This window comes from Nannospalax galili, unplaced genomic scaffold (genome assembly GCF_000622305.1).
Source record: "Nannospalax galili isolate Female #2095 unplaced genomic scaffold, S.galili_v1.0 scaffold344, whole genome shotgun sequence".
NCBI lineage: Eukaryota > Metazoa > Chordata > Mammalia > Rodentia > Spalacidae > Nannospalax > Nannospalax galili.
In genome coordinates this window covers 326,156-346,536 of record NW_008352153.1, presented here as the reverse complement: position 1 = coordinate 346,536, position 20,381 = coordinate 326,156, and the positions used below count along the sequence as shown (strand labels likewise).

Here is a 20,381-nt window from a genome sequence, read left to right as displayed (position 1 = left end):
AAATAATAAAAATTACCAAACACCATATTAGCAATCCCAAAAGACAACACATATTAACTAGTAGTCACCACAAGTTTATATTTTATGCAAGAAAAAGCATCAAATGGCCGAACATATAAGGTTACATAAAGAACAAATACCACCTTTAAGTATTATTTCTATTATGAGTATGTTTGAGTTTAAACTGGTTTTTGTTGAGGTGGGTGTTGAACTGGAGTCTCATACCATGTAGCCAAAACTGGTCTCAAACTCAACAATCCTTCAGTCTCAGCCTCTCAAATGCTGAGATTACAGGTGTACACCACCAGACCTAGCTCTTTTTTTTTTTTTTTTTGGCTTTTTGAGGCAGGGTCTTCCTGTAGTCCCAGCTGTCCTGGAACTCACTATGTAGATCAGGCTGGTCTTTAACTCACAGAAATCTGCCTGCCTCTGCCTCCCAAGTGCCAGGATTAAAGACATGCGCCACCATGCCTGGCCAGATCTAGCACTTAAACACTTTCTTTTTTTTTTGGGGGGGGGGTCTTTTTGAGACAGGGATTCCCTGTAGCCTCAGCTATCCTGGAACTATGTGGACCAGGCTGGCCTCAAACTCACAGAGATCCACCTGCCTCTGCCTCCCAAGTGCTGGGATTAAAGGCATGTGCCACCATGCCCGGCTTAAACACATTTTTCATTTAAAATAAATTAAACTTTGTTTAAACACTGGATTAGGACAATAAAATGTGGCACCATGCTAAGAGTAAGTCAGCAGCACTATATAAGTACAACAGGACAAACTATATATGGAAAAGGAGGGAAAGGAGCTTATACAAGGACTGGGGAAACAGCTCAGTATTACAGAACTTCTTTAGCATATATAAACCCTTTGATATTCAGCATGGGGCAGGGACATGTCAGAGAACAATGAGTGATAGAAAATACTTAATGTAACATGTAAAGAACATGACACTTATATACTTAAGAAATCATGTAGTTTATTATATCTGGAGGTTGAGAACCAACCTAGAGCTATTTCATAAAAATCTCAAAGCAAACATTAGCTTTAAGTTGGGATTTATACTATCATTACTTCTTTTGAGAAAATAGTTTTCTTTTTTTGGACAGGGTCTTCCTATACCTCCAGCAGGCCTGGAACTCACCAGGCTGGCCTTGAACTCACAGAGATTCGCCTGCCTCTACCTTCCAAGTCCTGGGATTAAAGGCCTGTGCCACCACACCTGGCTGAGAAAATAATTCTAAAGATAATATAGAATGTGGACCGGGAGCCAGGTATGGTGCTACACACCTTTGATCCCAGCTCATAGGAGGCAGAGGGCAACCTGGTCTACATAGGGAGTTCCAGGCCAAGTGGGGCTACAGAGAGAATTTTACTCAAAACAGAAGAAGAATGTGGGTGGGAGCAAAAGGTAAAAATAAAAAGCTAGACACTAAAGAGTATCCTATTATCAGGAGACCTAGGGAAAAGTTTGAACTCACCCTGGGCAACATATACAGACCCATACTTTGGGGTTAAGAAGCAGAATTAACGGCCAAAAACACAAACAAGGCTATACAGATGTTCAGAATGGGGCAATGTAGGTGTAATATACCACTACAGTAAGAATATATCTTTTTTTTTTTTTTTTGGTCTTTTTTTGAGACAGGGTCTCCTTGTAGCCCCAGCTGTCTTGGAACTCACTATGTAGACCAGGCTGGCCTTGAACTCACAAAGATCCGCCTGCCTCTGCCTCCCAAGTGCTGGGATTAAAGGCGTGCGCCACCACTCATGGCAGAATACATCTTTTAAGTTATTCAATTCCATTACTAATATTTGCAGGAATCTGCTGATTCTACAGTTACTTCCTGTTCCTATCTTTCATGTTGTCCTCCCTAGTTATTTACTTAGGGAAATAGGGCCAGTGAGATGCCTCAGTAGGTAAAGGCTCCTGCTGCCAAACTTGCCAAACAGAGTTCAATTCCTAGGACCCACATGATGAAAAGAAAACCAACTAATGCCAGTTGTCCTTTGACCTCCACACAAACGCTGTGGCATGCGCACATCCATACATATATATGAATATATACACAAAGGAATAAATAAAATGTAAACCTTTTACAGGACTTTATTTATCAGAGATCAGCCTGCCTCTGCCTCCTGAGTGCTGGGATTAAAGGCGTGCACCACCATGCCCAACAAGAAAGGCATTTTTTTTTAAAAAATATTTTATTATTTTTATTGTATGTGTATGAATGCATTGCCTGCATGTATGTGAGTGCACCCATCAGGCAATGCCGCGGAGGTCAGAAGAGGGCTTCGGATTCCTTTGGGACTGGAGTTAAGGATGGTTCACAGCCGCCATGTGGGTGCTGGGAATGGAACCCGGGTCCTCTGCAAGAGCAGTCAGTCCTCTTAACTCCTGAGCCATCTCTCCAGCCCCAGAAAGGCATTTTATAATCATTTAAAATTTTATTAACTTACCTGAAATGCCAGGACTTGAAGGATTTGATAAAGGTTTGGAACCTTCTAAAGACGGTTCTATTCCCTTAGAAAGAGACCCATCCACTAGAATATCAGCTTCATCAATATCCTCACAGGTTCCTCCAATTTGGAGAAAATGAAGCTCACCACCTAGAATTCAGTAAAGTTTCATCAATAAAGGTATACTGAAAAGAGATAAGAATTCAAAAGCAGTGTTATTTGGTTAAAATTCTTTCCTATTTTAGGTGTATTGAGTGATTTGCCTGCAAACAGGTAAGCACACTAGTGGATGCAATTTCTGCAAAGGCCAGAAGAGGGCATCAGATCCCCTGGAGTTACAGATGATTGTTAGCCACCATGTGGGTGCTGAGAACCAAAACCAGGTCCTCTGCAAGAGCAGCCAATGCTCTTAATCACTGAGCCATCTGTCTAGTCCCTAGTTAAAATTCCTAATTTAATATCACTTGATAGATAAAGAAAACTATAGAAGTTTGTGGTACCAAAGAATTTGGAAATTTAGTTGTAATGAATTACAACCAACTTAATAAAGAAAATAACAAATACATAAATATATCAAGATGGTTATTTTAGCTCATATTCATTACATAAGACAGTATTTGAGCACTTTAATCTCTAACCTTCACCAAATGCCTTAGAGGGACTATTACCATGATCCTCTTTTTATTTTTTACACAGTATTAATAAAATTTATTTTAAAAGATCTAAATTCTAGCCAGGGGTGGTGGCACACACCTGTAGTCCCAGCACTTGGGAGGCAGAGGCAGGTGGATCTCTGTGAGTTCAAGGCCAGCCTGGTCTACATAGTGAGTTCCAGGACAGCAGGGAGATCCTGCTTCAAAAAGACCAAAAAAAAAAAAAAAGAAAAAAGATCTAAATTCTAAAGGTTCTTTATTTAATTTTTGCAAGGAAACAGTTTATTTATTTTTTGTTTTTACTATAGTATTCTTATTAATTCACTGAGAATTCTATACAATATATTTTGATCATAATCATTCCCCACTCCTCCCTAACTCCTCCCAGATCCACCCACCACCTCCCTAACCACTCACAAATGTGTCCTTTCTTTTCAACTTAAAAAAATTATTGAGAATTTCATACATCCATAAGGTATTTTGATCAAATCCACGCCCTTCCTCCCCTCCAATTTCTCCTGTATCTTCCCATCACATTTTTCTGACAACTTCATATAATCTTTCTTTCTTTTTTTTTTTTTTCAAATGGGGCTTTTTGCTACTCTAACATCCTCCCTCCACCCCCTCCGAAGCTCCCAAATACTTTTGACATTGGCCTTTGGAACAGAGTATGTTGCTAAGAGGCCCAAGGACATTGTGAGTTTTAGTGAGGAAACTGGCTACTTTTCTTTGGGGTCTTTTTACCCTAAATGCCTAGCCAATTCCTACCTCCTATTCTTATCACACCATCCTCTAAAAAGGATGATTTCTTTTCTAAGCAGAAAGTGCTGCTCAGATTAAGACTCCAAATCTTGGTCTGCAATACTGTAGTGCCCCCCTGTAGCAAAGGGAGACAACCCGCTATTGTTCTAAAATGATGGCTAAATTGAAAACAAATTTTCTCCCCCTGTCTAGAAGCCTTTGAGAGGGAACTGATATTGATTCTAGCCACTCCAACAGCTATCAAAGTGCCTGAAAACAAATCCTCCGTCCATCATGCTCTCAAGTCCAGCCTTGGAAGACAAAAGAAAAATGAGGACAAACCCAATAGAGGGATGCTTTTGGAAGCTCTCACCAAGAAATTCCAATGGACTCTGTTATGAACATTTGAAATTTGCCCTGCTCTGACTTTTTTCTGGTTCCCTGTCTAGAACTTGTAATGCTAACTACTCTTTACTTCACATCTCCTATTCACCAGTGAAGGACTTTTCTCCCTACAGATATGAGTTATGCAATTTGGGAGTCTTTCAGATAGATCCACTGAAGGAGTACCCCAATTGCCTCACCCTGCATCCCTGTTCAGCATGGAAGAAGCCAGAGTGGTCTGCATCCTGATTCCCTACCATGATCCTCTTACAGATGAGGAAACCGAACGACTAACTGTACTAAGAAGCTCCACATCCCAGGGACGAGAGAGATGGTTCAGCAGTTACCAGCACTGGCTGCTCTTACAGAGGGCCCGGGTTCAATTCCCAGCACTCACATGGTGGCTAACAACCGTATGTTAACTCCAGTTCAAGAGGATCTAATGCAAGTCTTCTGACCTCCACCAACACTGCAAGATATGGGTGCACTTACACACATACAGGCAATACACTCATACACATTAAAATAAAAATTTGAGGGGAGGGGGCTGGAGAGATGGCTCAGCAGTTAAGAGCACTGACTGCTCCTGCAGAGGACCCGGGCTCAATTCTTAGCACCCACAAGGCAGCTCTGAACCGTTCTTAACTCCAGCTCCAGGGGAATCTGAAGCCCTCTTCTGACTTCCGCAGCATTGCACGACATGGGTGCACTCACAGACATGCAGGCAATACACTCATACACATAAAAAAATAAAAATAATAAAATATTTTAATAAAAAAATAATTTTTAAGAAATGTTTTATTATTTTTATTTTATGCATATGACTGTATTGCCTGTGTGTATGTGAATGCACCTGTGTCATGTAATGCCACAAAGATCAGAAGAGCACTTCAGATTTCCCTGGAACTGGAGTTAAAAACAGTTTGCAGCCAGGTACCATGTGGGTGCTGGGAATCGAACCCGGGTCCTCTGCAAGAGCAGTAAGTGCTCTTAACCGCTGAGCCATCTCTCCAGCCCCAAAATAAAATATTTTTCAAAAATAAAAAAAGATCCACAGCCCAATCTCTTAATTCCAAAAGTAATAAAAACAAATATTAATCTTTTTTGCATGTACAATGAAATAAAAGCAAATCAGAGCTCTAGTTTTCATATCTTTGTCAGAAAAAATAAATGTAAGAAAATTTAGCAACTATGTGAAACAATAAAAAAGTTTATGGGGGCTAGAGAGATGGCTCAGCACTTAAGAACGCTGGTTGTTCTTACAGAAGACCCGGGTTCGAATCCCAGCACCCACATGGCAGCTAATAACTGTCTGTAACTCCAGTTCCAGAGGATCCGATACTTACCTACATGTAGGCAATACATGTATACACATAAAACAAAAAATAATAAAATTTTTTTTAAAGTTTATGGAGTTTAAAGGAATGGAGAGATGGCTCAGTGGTTAAGAGCACTGACTGTTATTGCAGAAGACCCAGGTTCGAATCCCAGCACCCACATGGCAGCTAACAACTGTCCCAGGAGATCCAATGCCCTCTCTGTCCTCCATACATATTACATGGCACGGATGCACTTGCATACATGCACACAATACATATAAAATAAAATTAAAGCAAAAATAATTTTAATTAAAATAGCTTATGTAGCTATGCTTCCAACATGACAGATTAAACAACTGCAAAGCTAGACAAATCATCAGTCAACTGGGGTGACTAGCTATGAAATCCAGCCAATTCATTGTTACTTCCTAAGCGAGTTCATTTGGCTTGCAGAGAATACAAAGTTCAGAGTGGTGATCGTAAGTGGGAAGCAAACTAAGAGGCCTTCTAGTAAAGGGTGCAGTCCTGTTTGGGATAAGCAAAGTACTGGAAAAACCAAGCATACAACAGGGTTCAGTAGGGGCTCCACACAGAATCTATGTTAATCAGAGGCTGTGTACATGGACAACAATGATCAGAGGGTCCCCAAATCAGCCCAACCAAGCCTACACAACTATGCAAGAGACCTGAGAAATCTTAACAGAAAGTAAAGGCAGGGGAATGGAAACACAACCAAACTGGATAAAGAAAGCTGGACACAACAATGTTTGGCTGAACACTGCAGTGTGCTGACACAGAAACAGCATGAAAGAAACAAGTGTTCCTCCTCCAAACCATTTTCATGAAAGCAACTCTAACTAACTTCAATGGGTCATTCAAAAAAAAGGAGAAAAGAAAAAGTGGTCCAGACAGTGTGAGAGGAAATGAATAAGGGGAATGGAGGGGATTGAATATGATCAGAATACATTACATAAATACATGAAATTGTCAAAATAAATGATTTTAAAAATTAAAATAAAATAAAAAAGAAATGAGACTTGAAAATAAAAACCAAGGAAAAAATTAGGAGAGCCATCTGCAATAACACACTGCAAAGAAAATAGATTTCACAGAATTAGACAATTGAAATACAAAATATAACAAGGCAAAAAAAAAATCCTCAAGGAGGGGACTGGAATCTAAGCTGCTGTAGTATTAAATGCCAAGTCAAAAATATGACATGTCGGCCGGGCGTGGTGGCACATGCCTTTAATCCCAGCACTCGGGAGGCAGAGGCAGGCAGATCTCTGTGAGTTCGAGGCCAGCCTGGTTCTTACAGTGAGTTCCAGGCCAACTGGGGTTACAGGGAGACCCTATCCCCAAAAGACCAAAAATAATAAATAAATAAATACATACATACATACATACATACATACATAAATAATAGAACAGAAACAAAAAACTCACTAGACTTCTAAGCTCAAAGTAGACTTGATTCAGATCTTCCACCCCATCCCCCTGCCCCAGCCCCCTTTGCAGAGCTAGAACTGTTCACATTGCTGATCCAGGACCAAGGATTTCAGGCCAAAGGCAAAACAGAAAGTTCTATGGACCAATCACTCTGCTAATACAACCACTAAAAAGAGGCTGGTAAAAACCAAGAGTGGCTGGGATATGGAGATGAGGCTCTCTGAATGGAGTGACCTGGAGGTGGAGCTGGTGCCAGGGCAGTTGGGGGATAGAGGGCGACAGACACCTCCCTCTAAACTCCAGATTCATGCATGTGAGCTGTTCCTGAGGCACCAGGACAGACTCCTGCCTTGATTTGACCTTAGGCTACAACTGCTTAACCAAACATCTATAGAAGATTTAAAAAGGGTTTTGTAAAATCCTTTTTAAGAGGGTACTGGAGAGGGCAAGAGGTTCTTTTGTTAGGTCAGTGACAGCAAAAAGAAACTTCAGTGATCACACACAACCAACACAATTTGTAAAAATAGTCTAGTAAAAATCATAAACAGGTAGCTACAGCTGGCAGAATGCAGACATCTCCATGAGTGGGAGAATCCTGTTTCCAAAGACACCACACATTGTAATACCAGAATATGCAGTTCTCAGCATAACTAAGAAAACAGGAAACATGGGAGGAGGGGGAGCAGGAGAGGAAAGCAGAGGAAAGGGGTGGAAAGAATACACTAAATGGGGGCGGGTCACCAGTTAAGGGCACACTGGCTGTTCTTGCAGAGGACATGAGTTCAGTTCCCAGCACCCACATGGTGCTAAACAACTGTCCATAAATCCAGTTCCAGAGGATACAACATCGTCTTCTGGCCTGTGTGACATGGGTATACTTACATACATGCAGGCAAAACACTCATACATATAAAATAATTTTTAAATTACATAAACCAAATACTCATTCAAAAGCCACAAGAGAGCTGGGAGATATCTGAATGGATAAACCACTTTGCCTTGCAAGATTAAGGACCTGAGTTCAGATCCCCAGAACTGACGTAAAGGCAGAGTTAGCTACTTAACCACACAGTACAGTCTGGGTTCAACCCTGCCTCAATGAGTAAGGTAGGTATCTATGAAGGAAGACGTCCAACATCAATCTGACTTCCACATACCCACACACATGCAAACATGCATACACGCATGCATGCACACCACATACCACACACATACACTTGGGGGGAGGGGATGCCATGCAAGGTGGTATACACCTATAATCCCAGCACTCAAGAGGCTGAGGCAAGAACCTCATTGAAAATTCAAGGCCAGTCTGGGCTGGATAGATGCTTTCCAATAAGTCTCACAACCTGAGTTCAATCTCTGGGACACACAAAGTGGAAGGAGAGAAACAACTTGTGCAGGTTGTCCTTTGACATACATACATAAACACACACACACACACACACACATACACACAATTTACATAAATGTATAAGATCCTGATTAAGAGAAAGTAAGAACGAATGAATGAATGGGTATGTTTTACTTTCCTTTTCTTATTGCTGTAATAAAATACCCTGACAAAACCAACTTAAGGGAGGAAGAGTTTATTTGGTTCATAATTCTACATTACAATCCATCAATGCTAGGAAGTCAAATCACAGGAACTTGAAGCAATTGCTGACACTGCCTCCATAGTCAAGAGCAGAGAGCAATGAATTAAAGTAGCACTCTAGTGCTTGGCTCACATTCTTCATTTTCTAGTCTAGGTTATTCAAGAAATGGTCCCACTCAAAATTAATATGGTTCTTCCCACATCAATCACCTTAAGACAATCCCTCAGATATATTCTCAAGAGGTTAGCTTCAATCTAGAGAATTCCTCGAGGGTGTGTCAGAAGGCATGCCTCCTATGTAACTTCGTATTTTGTCAAGTTGAGATTCAATGAACATTAGAGTAGTCCCATGAATTTACTAAAAAGTTACTCAAGGCCAGGCGTGGTGGTGCATGCCTTTAATCCCAGAGCTCCAGAGGCAGAGGCAGGTGGATCTCTGTTAGCAAACCTGGTCTACATAGTGAGTTCCAGGCCAGCTGGGGCTACAAGGAGTCTGTCTCAAAAAAAAAAAGCAGCAGCAGCAACCAATAAACACAAGAAAATATTCAGCATCAAAAATCATTAGAGAAATACAAATCAAAACCACACTGAAATACCACTTCACAGCAACCAGAATGGCTATTACTGGGAAAATATTAATAGCCAGTATTTAGATAAATTAGGGCCCTTCTGAATTGTTTGTAGAAATATAAAAGGGACACTGCAGACACTGGTAATTCCTCAAAAAGCTGAACACAGAATTACTGTCCCAGCAATTCTACTCCTAGATACATAAATAAAAGGACAAAAATCATGAACACAATTACTTCTTTCTTAATTTTTTAAAAAGATTTGTTTTATTATGTGTGTATCTGTATATATATGTGCTGGTTCCCACAAAAGCTAGAAAAGGCCAGGCGTGGTGGTGCACGCCTTTAAATCCAAGCACTCGGGAGGCAGAGGCAAGCGGATCTCTGTGAGTTCAAGGCCAGCCTGGTCCAGGACAGCTGGGGCTACAGGGAGACCGTGTCTCAAAGCCAAAAAAAAAGTTAGAAAAGGGTGTCAGATCCTCTGGAGCTGTTGTTACAGGTGATGGTGGGCCACTCAACTGGAGTGCAAGGAACTGAACTTTAGTCCTCTGGAAGAGCAGCAAGTGCATTTAACCACTGAGCCATCTCCCCAGCCCTGGGGGACACTTTATTTTTTTTTTGGTCTTTTTGAAGGTCTTCCTGTAGCAACAGCTGGCCTGGATTTGCTAATGGAGACCAGGCTGGCCTCAAATTCACAGAGATCTGCCTACCTCTGCCTCCCAAGTGCTAGGACTAAAGGCATGCGCCACCAGCCCAGCTCTGGGGGACACTTCTAACCCAGTCTCCACAAGAACATTAATTTCCCAATAGCATTTAAAAAAAAAAAATCAGATGGAGGAGGAAAGAAACAAATTGCTCATATGCAGAATATCTTTTTTTTCCACTCTGTCTCTCCCCATCCCTCTCTGCTGCCCCCCATGCACCCCCCCACACCACCCAATGAACATAAAAAGAAATACAGATCTGGTACATACTACAGTGGTATGTCCACTGAAAGGTATATATCCTTAAAAAAAAAATCATACAGGCAAGGATAGTTTGATTCTGTTTATCTCAAAGCTTCTACAGTAGGTACATTTGGGGAGGAAGAAAAGAGGCTGTCTGAGGCTGAGGTTAGGAAGAATAGGGAGCTACTGCTTGATGGGAGATGAAAAAGTTGCTCCAACAGACAGTGGTAATGAAATAGTATTGAGAATATATTTAATGTCATTATAATAAACACTTTGAAATAAGATGGTGAATTTTGTTGCATGTTTATTTTACTATAATTTGGGGAGAGGAGAAAGAAAAATAATTGTACCCCATGACCCAAGAATCTACTCTAAAGAATACTATAAAGAAGTCTCTTACATGAGTACCAGGGAAATGAACATTCAAGGTGCTTACAACAACATGGTTTTTAACAGCAGAAAGACGGGACATCAATTATCTACTGACAGCAAAAAGGATAAACTATGTGTGAGTGTTTTTCACAAAGGAGTACTACACAGATGTGAAATTTAGTAATCTACATGACACACAACAACACAGGTAACCTTGAAACATCAACATGTATAAGGAAAAGCAAAGAGCTGCTCAAAGGTCAGATGCCATTTTTCACAAAGCATCAGAACAAGCAAAAGAGTCAAAGCTACTGAAATATTTACAAATGAAATGTGAAACCAACTGCCATCTGAAATGGAAAGATACAAAAACTATTCTAAACAAGTAATCTCTAAAGGAAAGCTGAATCTGCTGATTTTGATGGCACACACTGGTGGGATACACTGAAGAATAATTGCTGTTCTTCCAGAGGACCCAGGTTCAATTCCCAGCACATACATGATGCCTAACCATCTGTAACTCTAGTTCCAGGAAATCCAACACCCTCTTCTAGTCTCTGCCGGCTTTACATGACACAGATGCATTTACGTACATGTAGGCAAAACACTCATATACATAAAATAAAAATAACAAATAAAATGTAAAATAAATTAGCCGGGCGTGGTGGCGCACACCTTTAATCCCAGCACTTGGGAGGCAGAGGCAGGTGGATCTCTGTGAGTTCAAGGCCAGTCTGGTCTACATAGTGAGTTCCAGGACAGCTGGGGCTGCAGGGAGACCCTGTCTCAAAAAGACCAAAAAAAAAAAAAAAAAAAAAAAAAAAAAAAAATGTAGAATAAATTATTTGGGGGCTAGAGAGATGGCTCAGCAGTTAAGAGGTCTGGATGCTCTTGCAGAGGCCCCGGGTTCAATTCCCAGTACCCACATGGCAGCTAACAACCATCTGTAACTTCAGTTTCAGGGGGATCCGACACACTCTTCTGGCCTGTGTGGGGCACTGCATGCACATGGTGCACTTATTCTAATTTCTAGCAAATGCGAAGCAGGGCAAGAAAGAAGCCTGAGCTTTGTATCAAAAAGAATAGTGCCAGGCTTTCTGCAGTGAGGCTCAGTAGGTGATCAGTTTTAGGGGACTGAACTCAGGTCACCAGTTTGGCAGCAGGCACCTTTATCCACTGAACCATCTTGCTGGCCTTCTGTTTTTCATATTACATTTCTACTAACAGTGTGCAAGTGTCCCCTTTTTCCCCACACTTGGGAGCACTTGTTATCTTCAGTCTTTCTGATGAGCCATTCTTGCTGGGGTGAGGTGATACCTCATTGTGATTTTGATTGGCATTTTCCCAATAATTAGTGATGCCGAACTTTTTTTTTCATGTACCTGTTGGCCATTAGTATGCCTCCTTTTGACAAATGTTTATTTACATCTTTTGTCCATTTATCTTTTTTCAATTAAAAAAAATCTATTTTATATGTATGAAGGTTTTGCATGCATGCAAGTGCACCTGTGTCATACAATGCCCACGGAGGCCAAAAGAGGGCATCGGATCCCTGTAAGTGGAGCTATGGATCATTGTTAGCCACTATGTGGGTGCTGGAAAACAAACCCAGGCTGTCTGCCTGAGTAGCCAGTGTTCTATGCCACTGAGCCATTTCTCTAGCCCCTTTCTCATTTTTTAAAATTGGGTTGCTTTTTTAAAACTGATTTTCTTTAATTCCTTACATATTGGGGATATCAACCCCTTGCACATACATTTTCCAGACACTCCCACTCTGTGTGCTATGTTTGCATTCTGACTCCATTGAATGTTTCCTAGTCTTGTGTAGAAGCGTTTTGTTTTATATGGCCCCATTTGTCTATTTTCCCTTTCGTTTCCTGCCCTTTTGGAATCTGGTCTAAAAATCTTTGCCTATATCAGTATTCTGAAAGTTTCCCTTTGTTTTCTTCCAGTACTTTTCATAAATTAGGTAGTTTCAGGTCTCGCCATTTGTTTTGTTTTGTGGAGGGGAGTGTTTTCTGTTTTGTTTTATGTTTGGGTTTTTTTTTTTTTTTTTTTTTTTTTTGAGACAGGGTCTCACTATGTAGCCGGAACTACCCTCAAACACAGAGATCTACCTGCCTCTGCCTCCTGAGTGCTGAGATTAAAAGTATGCCCACACCTGGCTGCATTAGGTAAGTCATCTATTCCCTCACTGTCAATCGATGTTCATTTTTTCCTTTTTTTTTAGACAGGGTCTCTTTGTTGTCCCAGATGGCCTGGAACTCGGGGCATATCCTCCTGCCTCTGCCTTCTGAGTGCTGGGATTAAAGGTGTGCATCACTGTTCCCAGCCCACTCTGTCCTTAGTTGGAGAGTTTCATCAACTTATATTCAAGTAATTATTACATGTAAGGCCTATTATGCAATTTCTTTTCTAGATTCCTTGAACTTTGTTTTCCTTGTCTTACAATTTCCCTTAGTAGTTAAGTGAACCGTTTGAGCAGTGTACTCTGATTAATTGCCTACTTTGGGTTTGCCTATTATAGATACTGGTTTTGTAAGTACAGTAAGGCTTCTTGGAAACACTTTTGGTTATAACAAATTGATGTAAAATGACAGCAACTTAACAATACCAAGAGTAAGAACAGGGACCATTGAGATGGAACTGGAGATCATTATGTTATGAAAAATAAATGAGTCACAGAAAGAAAAGTACATGATGTCACTCGCCTGTTCAATGTAAAGAAGTTGATCTCATAAAAGTTTACAGCAGAATGGTGCTTACAGAGGCTAGTGACAGGAAGAGCAAACTGTAGAAAGGTTGAGCAATGGATACTAAGATACAGCTAGAGAGCAGGAAGCAGCTATGGAGTGACTACTGCAGAGTATGGTAACTACAAATAACATTATGTCCTGCACATTTCAAGAAGCTAGAAGAAAGGATTTTTTTTTTTTTTTTTATCTTTTTGAGACAGGGTTTCCCTGTAGCCCCAGCTGTCCTGGAACTCACTATGTAGACCAGGCTGGCTTTGAACTCACAGAGATCCACCTGCCTCTGCATCGCGAGTGCTGGGATTAAAGGCGTGCGCCACCACACCCAGCCTTGAAGAAAGGATTTTTAAAGTTTTCCACAAAGAAATAATAAGGTTATAGATAAATACGCTTACCATGACTCAAACATTATTCACGTATACATGTGCTAACATTATGTGGTACCTCATTAATATGTGTAACTTTTATGTTTTGTGAATGTTAAAAAAACAGTTTTTTGTTTTTTGGTTTTTTTTTGGTCTTTTTGAGACAGGGTCTCCCTGTAGCTCCAGCTGTCCTGGAACTCACTATGTAGACTAGGCTGGCCTTGAACTCACAGAGATCCTCCTACCTCTGCCTCCCAAGTGCTGGGATTAAAGGTATGTGCCACCACTCCTGGCTAAGATTTTTTAATTATAAAAACTTTTAGAGCTGTAAAGACGGCTCTATGGATAAAGGTACCTGCCATCCAAGAATGAGTTCAGAATCCCAGCACTCATATGTCAGGTGGGTGTAGTGGCTGCCTATAATCCCAGTGCTCAGAAGGCAGAGAGACAAGGGCTATCTGGAAAAAGCTGGCTAACTAGACTAGCTGGGCAACCTTTGGGTTCAACTGAGAGACCCTACCTCAATGAAGAAGATAGAGCAATGGAGGAAGACTCCCAGTGTCAGCCTCGGCCCTCCACATGCATGCATTTACTCAGAAATGCACATGACTATATGCATGAGAAAGAAAAACTGTTTTAAGTCGGGCCTGGTGGTGCATGCCTATAGTCCCGGCACTTGGGAGGCAGAGGCAGGTGGATCTGTGAGTCCAAGGCCAGCCTGGTCTACATAGCGAGTTCTAGGCCACCTGGGACTACAAGGAAACCCTGTCTCAAAAAGACCAAAAGAAATATATATACATACATACTATATATGTATATACTATATATGTATGTATATAGTTTTAGTTCCTCTACTAGTTGGGCATGATCCCACACCTGTATCCTAGCTAAGAGTTCAAGGAAGGCAAGGAAAAAATCTATCCCATAAACACTACTTCATAGGACTCTTTCCTATGCTTAACTCTAAGACTATAGTTATCTACTTTAAATACTATTATTGAAATACCTAACACTTAAATATCTGAGGCTCAATTCTATGAGATGCCTAAAGTAAATTTCATCAAATAACTGCAACCATTAAACCGGCACTGCATTTCTACAAATACTAGTATCTTAGAAGTATGTGCCCTGAAATTCCTCAAGCTCCATTTCAGATAATTTTTAGCAAGTTAAATGGTTGGCAACTTCTGAGGTCTTTCAGAATGAATACTACAAGGAACCCATTTGTTTCCCTCTGGCAGTGCAAGGTATATTCTTTAAAGCACTCTGACAACAGACTGCCCAGAGTTGAAATATTCCTGCTACTTATTTATTAGCTCTGTGATTGCGGACAGTTGACAAACTCTTCTTTCACTGTTTTCTTAGCTGTAAGAAGGGCTCCATAAAAAGAAAATGCCTCATTAAGTTGGTGTGATGAGAAACAGAGGTAAAACTGTTAAGAGTACCAAACATAGGATCAATAAGTTTAAACTCCCTGGTACCTCACAGTACTTGAACAGTTCGAAAATTTTACCTGTAATCAAAGGGGTTTTGCTGGTGGTGGTGTTTTATTTTTATGTATATGAGTGTTTTACTTGTATGTGTGGTAAGTTCACTCATATCATGCAATGCCCAGGGCATCAGATCCCCTGGAAGCAGAGTTATTAGCTGCCATGTGGTGCTGGCAACAGAACCCAGGTCCTCTCGGGGAGCAGCCAGTGCTCATAACCCTGAATCATCTCTCTAGTCACCAAAGTTTGTATCATAAAATTATTCTGAATTGCTCAAATTTTGTATCAATTTACTACTATTTTAATATGATTTGAAGACTTTTATCCCCTGGGTATTTCACTAGACATAGCTTAAAGAAGGCTGTCTGAGAGGGCTAGAGAGACGGCTCAGCAGTTAGGCGCACGTACTGCTCTTCCAGAGGACCAGGGTTCAACTCCAGGCATCCCACAACAGCCTACAACTGCAGCACTTTCCATTCACATGCTCAAATCTACAGACAGACACACATATATACATAATTTAAAAATAACAAAAAATAAAAAGAAGGCAATCTGAACCATTACACTAGCTACTGTCTCCTTAGCTAAGCCCTGGAAACCTATTTAACAAAAAACTCCGGTTAATAACTACCAAAGGCACAGATCATGAGTGTGTGTAGCTCCTCTCAAATCCCAATTACACTACTCTTGGTTATAGACATCTAAGGATCAGGAATTTTGTGGCCCTGTAATTCTAGCTAACCTATCAACAGCAGTATTCATTATGCTCAAAAATGCCAGCAACACTTGTCAACAACTGTTGTTTAATTCTCCAACTTAAAATGTACACACACACAAAAAGTACGGGGAAATACTGCAAAGGGAAGTAAAATGATGCAAAACTAAATTTGTTACCAAAGATTGAGAGAAAATCAAGCTAAACATTTTACAAAACTAACGACTACTTGCTAAGGTTTTTTTCCCCCCAGAAGGAAATAAGGACCAGTATCTGTGCCAGAAACTCCACATACATTACTTCATTTGACTGTAACAAGCATAAGAAATAGACAATGGGAGCTAATCTTGGTAATCATGTGACAATATTAAGCGATACGAGGAGCTAGTGAAATGGCTCAGCAATTAAGAGCATTGGCTGCTCTTGCAGAGGTTTGATTCCCAGCACTCACACACATGCAGGCAATACACTCATACCCACAAAAATTTTAAAAAAAAAAAAAAAGAGTGGGGGGGATACCTACGGAAAATGGGCATAGTAGCCCATCTTTATACCTTTAATCCCAGTACAGAAGCAGTTGGATCTCTGTGAGTTTCAAACCAGCCTGGTCTACATAATCAGTTACAAGCCAGCTATATACTGAGAACCTGTCTTTAATTTTAAAAAGGGGACAGGGCTGGAAAGATGGCTCAGCAGTTAAGAGCACTGGCTGCTGCTCTTGCAGAGGACTGAGGTTTGATTCTCCCCTTTAGAATTAAAGGAACATGGGCTATAACTGTTATCCCCTTCTCCCCTTCCCTCTCCTTTTTTTAAAATATACTTTATTATTTTTATTTTATGAGTGTATTGTCTGCATGTAGGTAAGTGTACCCATGTTGTGCAATGCCCGAGGAGGACAAAAGAGGCCATCAGATCCCCTGGAACTGGAGTTACAGACAGTTGTTAGCTGCCATATGGGTGCTGGGATTCGAACCGGGGTCTTCTGCAAGATCAGCCAGTGTTCTTACCCGCTGAGCCATCTCTCCAGCCACCTTCCCTCTCCTTTTAAACGCACACACACCCCTTGCTTCCTGGCTGCCATGCCATGAGCTGTTCTTAGTCACATATTCTTGGCTGTAACAAATTGAAATCCACAAAACCATATGCCCAAATAAATCCTTTCTTTCTTAAGTTGTTTGTGATAGGTGTGTTGTCATAGCAATAAGGCTAACTAACATATGACTTAGGGGCCTTCTTATTCCAGTTTCTAAAGAAACTATATCTATAAATTTAGGCAATGCAAAGGCAGGATTCATAGGGATACCAGCATGCTATTTCCTTGAAGTTAAGCAAAAGAAATTTTTTATTGAGGAAATGTAGTGGTGTACATTCCAGGCTGATCTTGAACTCACAATCCTTATGTTTCAGTGTCCCAAGTACACCACTATGTCCAACTGAGAAGATATTTTTCTGAGAACTTATTAAGCTACTACTTACAAAAATAGTAGAAAAATGGACCTCTTCGTTATTTAAAAAAAAAAAAAAATCAAGTCTCTCCATCTATATGAACCTAAAATTCACACTGGGTATGCACATTAACAGGCCATACAGGACCTTTCAGAAGAATCAAAAAAAATAGCTTACCTTTGGTGCACGCACACAGCCTGTCTGTGCCTGAGCAATAAATGACAGAAACAAATGAGTCCTGTTCCTCAGTGCCCTCCTTTTTGGGAGGTTCCACTTTGGCCAAAATTTCAAAGTTTGAAAGGTCTAGTATTTTTACATATCCTCCCTGAGTGGTTATTACCAGGTGTCCAAGAGTAGAAATATCAGGCTTTTTTTCTCTTTCAATCCCATTCTTTGAGGTCAACTGCATTTCCTCAGCAGGTTCTTCACAGTCATCCTCTCGATTATCCAATATATCTGGTGGAAGCAAAATGAGCGAGGTAATTGTGTCCTGGGTATCTTTGATATGTTGGATTTTTACTGGCTCCTCTTCTAAAGTCACTATTCGAGTGGTATAATTCATTTTATAAAGAACTAAATAGCCACCACTAGCATTCCTCTGCTCTGGCTGAATGATCAAAGGAGTCTGTGCATCTGCTGGTGATTCATGTTGGATTACACTAATATTTGCACCATTTACTGCAGCAATATTTGATTCCAGCTCACCTTTACGTCTATTACATAGTGCAGAGTTTAATTTATTTAAATTATTCAAGGCCTCAACTTGATTTATTGCACTCAAGGATTCAACAGGGCATGTCCGTAGTCCTACCAACAAATGAATTCCATCAGCACAAGGAGTTATGGAGTCTATACAAAGATTCTCTTCCTCTGCAAACTTTGGCAGCCTCAAGCACTGAACCAAAGTCCCAGGCTTGGGAAACACAGAGTTCCACTTCTCAGAATCAGGAGAGGTAAGGCTGGCAGCTGCATCTGCGAATTGCTGAATGTAAGTCACAGGAGGATCCTGCAACAACAACTGCTCCTGATTATCCAGCTCCATCTCAATAATCTGCGGAACCGTAAAACCATCATCATGCAAACTTTTACTCATAATATTGTTCATTTGTGAAAAGATTTTTCCTGCTTTCTCATCAGATTCTTTGATGCTATAAAGAAGTAAAACAGGTAAAGTCCTCCTTACCAAAGGAGAATTCAATTCTGAATTTGTGCAGGATTCATTGTCAGTTGACCCTTGTTCTGATATACTTTCGCCCTGAGTTCTGCTTAAACCATCCAGTGACCTGTGAGAATTACTACTAATGGGTGAGGTAGCAGGAGACTTATATGTTAATAAACCTCCAGCTAATAAACATGGAAAGGGAATGTTGTGTTGTTCCTGGTGCTTTTCCTTTATCTTTTCACTCTTAGAGTTTGTTAAGCAAGGATTTGCCCCAAGTTCTTCAAGATCCTTAACAGTATCTTCAAGCACATTTGCCACAATTTCCCATTGAAGTTTTTCTGGCTGTTGGAGAATGCTGACTGCTGTTATATCAAGGCTTACTTCCATGGATTCCTTCTGTGATGTATGCCCTTTGAAAAGGAACAATATATTAGAAAAATAGTCATGGTAATAACATATATCTAAATCTGTACTTTAATGGTTTGGGGTTTTTTTCCCCCCTAACTCATCCAGTCTATCCATTAAAGTAAATACAAGAATTTAAAGTATTTTAATGTTAGCAAGATGGCTCAGCGGTGTAAAGGTGTTTGCCACCAAGCCCTAACTGAGTAAAATCCCCAAGACCACAGGGTGGAAATTGAGAACTGACTCCTGCAAGTTGTCGTCTGACCTGACCTCCACTCATGTATGGCATGAGTACATCCATACATTAGCATGCATACAAATTGTTAAAAAAAAAAAAAAAAAAAAAGGGGGGGATAGATAAATGGCTCAGCAGTTAAAACCACGTACTGCTCTTGCAGATGTCCCAGGTTTGATTTCCAGCACCTACATGGCAGCTTGCAATCATTTGTAATTCCAGTTCCAGGGGATCCAAAGCCCTTTTCTGTCATTCCTGGGCACTAAACATGCATATGCTGCACATACATACATGTAGACAAAACATACATGCAGGCAAAACAATCACACACACACACAAAATAAAAATAAATGAATAGGCTGGGCATAGTGGTGCACGCCTTTAGTCCCAGCACTTGGGAGGCAGAGGCAGGTGGATCTTTGTGAGTTCAAGGCCAGACTGATCTACATAGTGAGTTCAGGTCAGCTGGGACTACAGGGAGACCCTGTCTCAAAAAGACAAAAAAATGAATGAATGAATGGATGAATGAATGATTTAAAATTTTGATGTATTTAAAAATAAAGTGTTTTCAAAAAAATCTTCAAACTTTAGATAACGCTTGTGTTGAATAGTTAACTTGACACACCTGGGTTGAGAGCCTCAATTGGTGAATTGCTTCCACTGGACAGGCCTGTGGCCTTGTCTGTGATGCATTTTCTTAATTGTTGAGTGATGCGGGAGGGCCCAGCCCACTTGTGGGTAGTGCCACCTCTGGACAGGTTGTTCTGTATTGTATAAGAAAGCAGGCTGAGCCAAAAGCAGGGGAGCAAGCCAGTAAGCAATGTTCCTCCATGGCCTGTGCTCCAGCTCCTGTTTCCAGGTCCCTACTCTGAGTTCCTACCTTGGGCTCCCTGATGAACTACGACCCAGGAGATGTAAGCCAAATAAAATCTTTCCTTCCCAATTTGGTATTGGTCAGAGTGTTTTGTCACAGCAGTTGAAGGCAAAGTAGAACAACCCTTGACAGGAAAAAAATTTAAGGCATTAAAGGGATTCAAAATAATTTTCAATTTGGAATACAATTTCTTGAGAATTAAAGCAAAACTGCTTTTCAAAGCACAGAAAGGTAAAAAGAGTTAAAAAATTATGGGGCTGGAGAAAGGGTTCAGCAGTTAAGAACACTGACTGTTCTTGCAGAAGACCCGGGTTCAAATCCCACACCCACATGGCAGCTAACAACTGTCCGTAACTCCAGTCCCAGGGGATTCAGACAGCTTCTTCTGACCTCCGCGGGCACTGCACGACACAGGTGCACTTACCTACATGCAGGTAATACAAG

General features: G+C 40.7%; 1 protein-coding gene across 11 annotated transcripts in view; it reads right to left on the bottom strand.

Moving 5' to 3' along the window:
* The window catches only part of Birc6 (baculoviral IAP repeat containing 6), a 218,539-nt gene that overhangs the window by 149,549 nt on the left and 48,609 nt on the right, over positions 1-20,381 (bottom strand). For all 11 annotated transcript variants that reach the window (XR_003846397.1, XM_029554048.1, XM_029554054.1 and 8 more), the window contains exons 10-11: positions 17,439-18,833; positions 2,459-2,608 (exon numbers count right to left, since the gene is read on the bottom strand). Coding sequence is in view for 10 of the 11 variants with exons in the window: in XM_029554048.1 (XP_029409908.1) it covers positions 2,459-2,608; positions 17,439-18,833 (1,545 nt within the window). In the remaining variant the exon portion in view is untranslated. The remainder of the gene's footprint in view (positions 1-2,458; positions 2,609-17,438; positions 18,834-20,381) is intronic.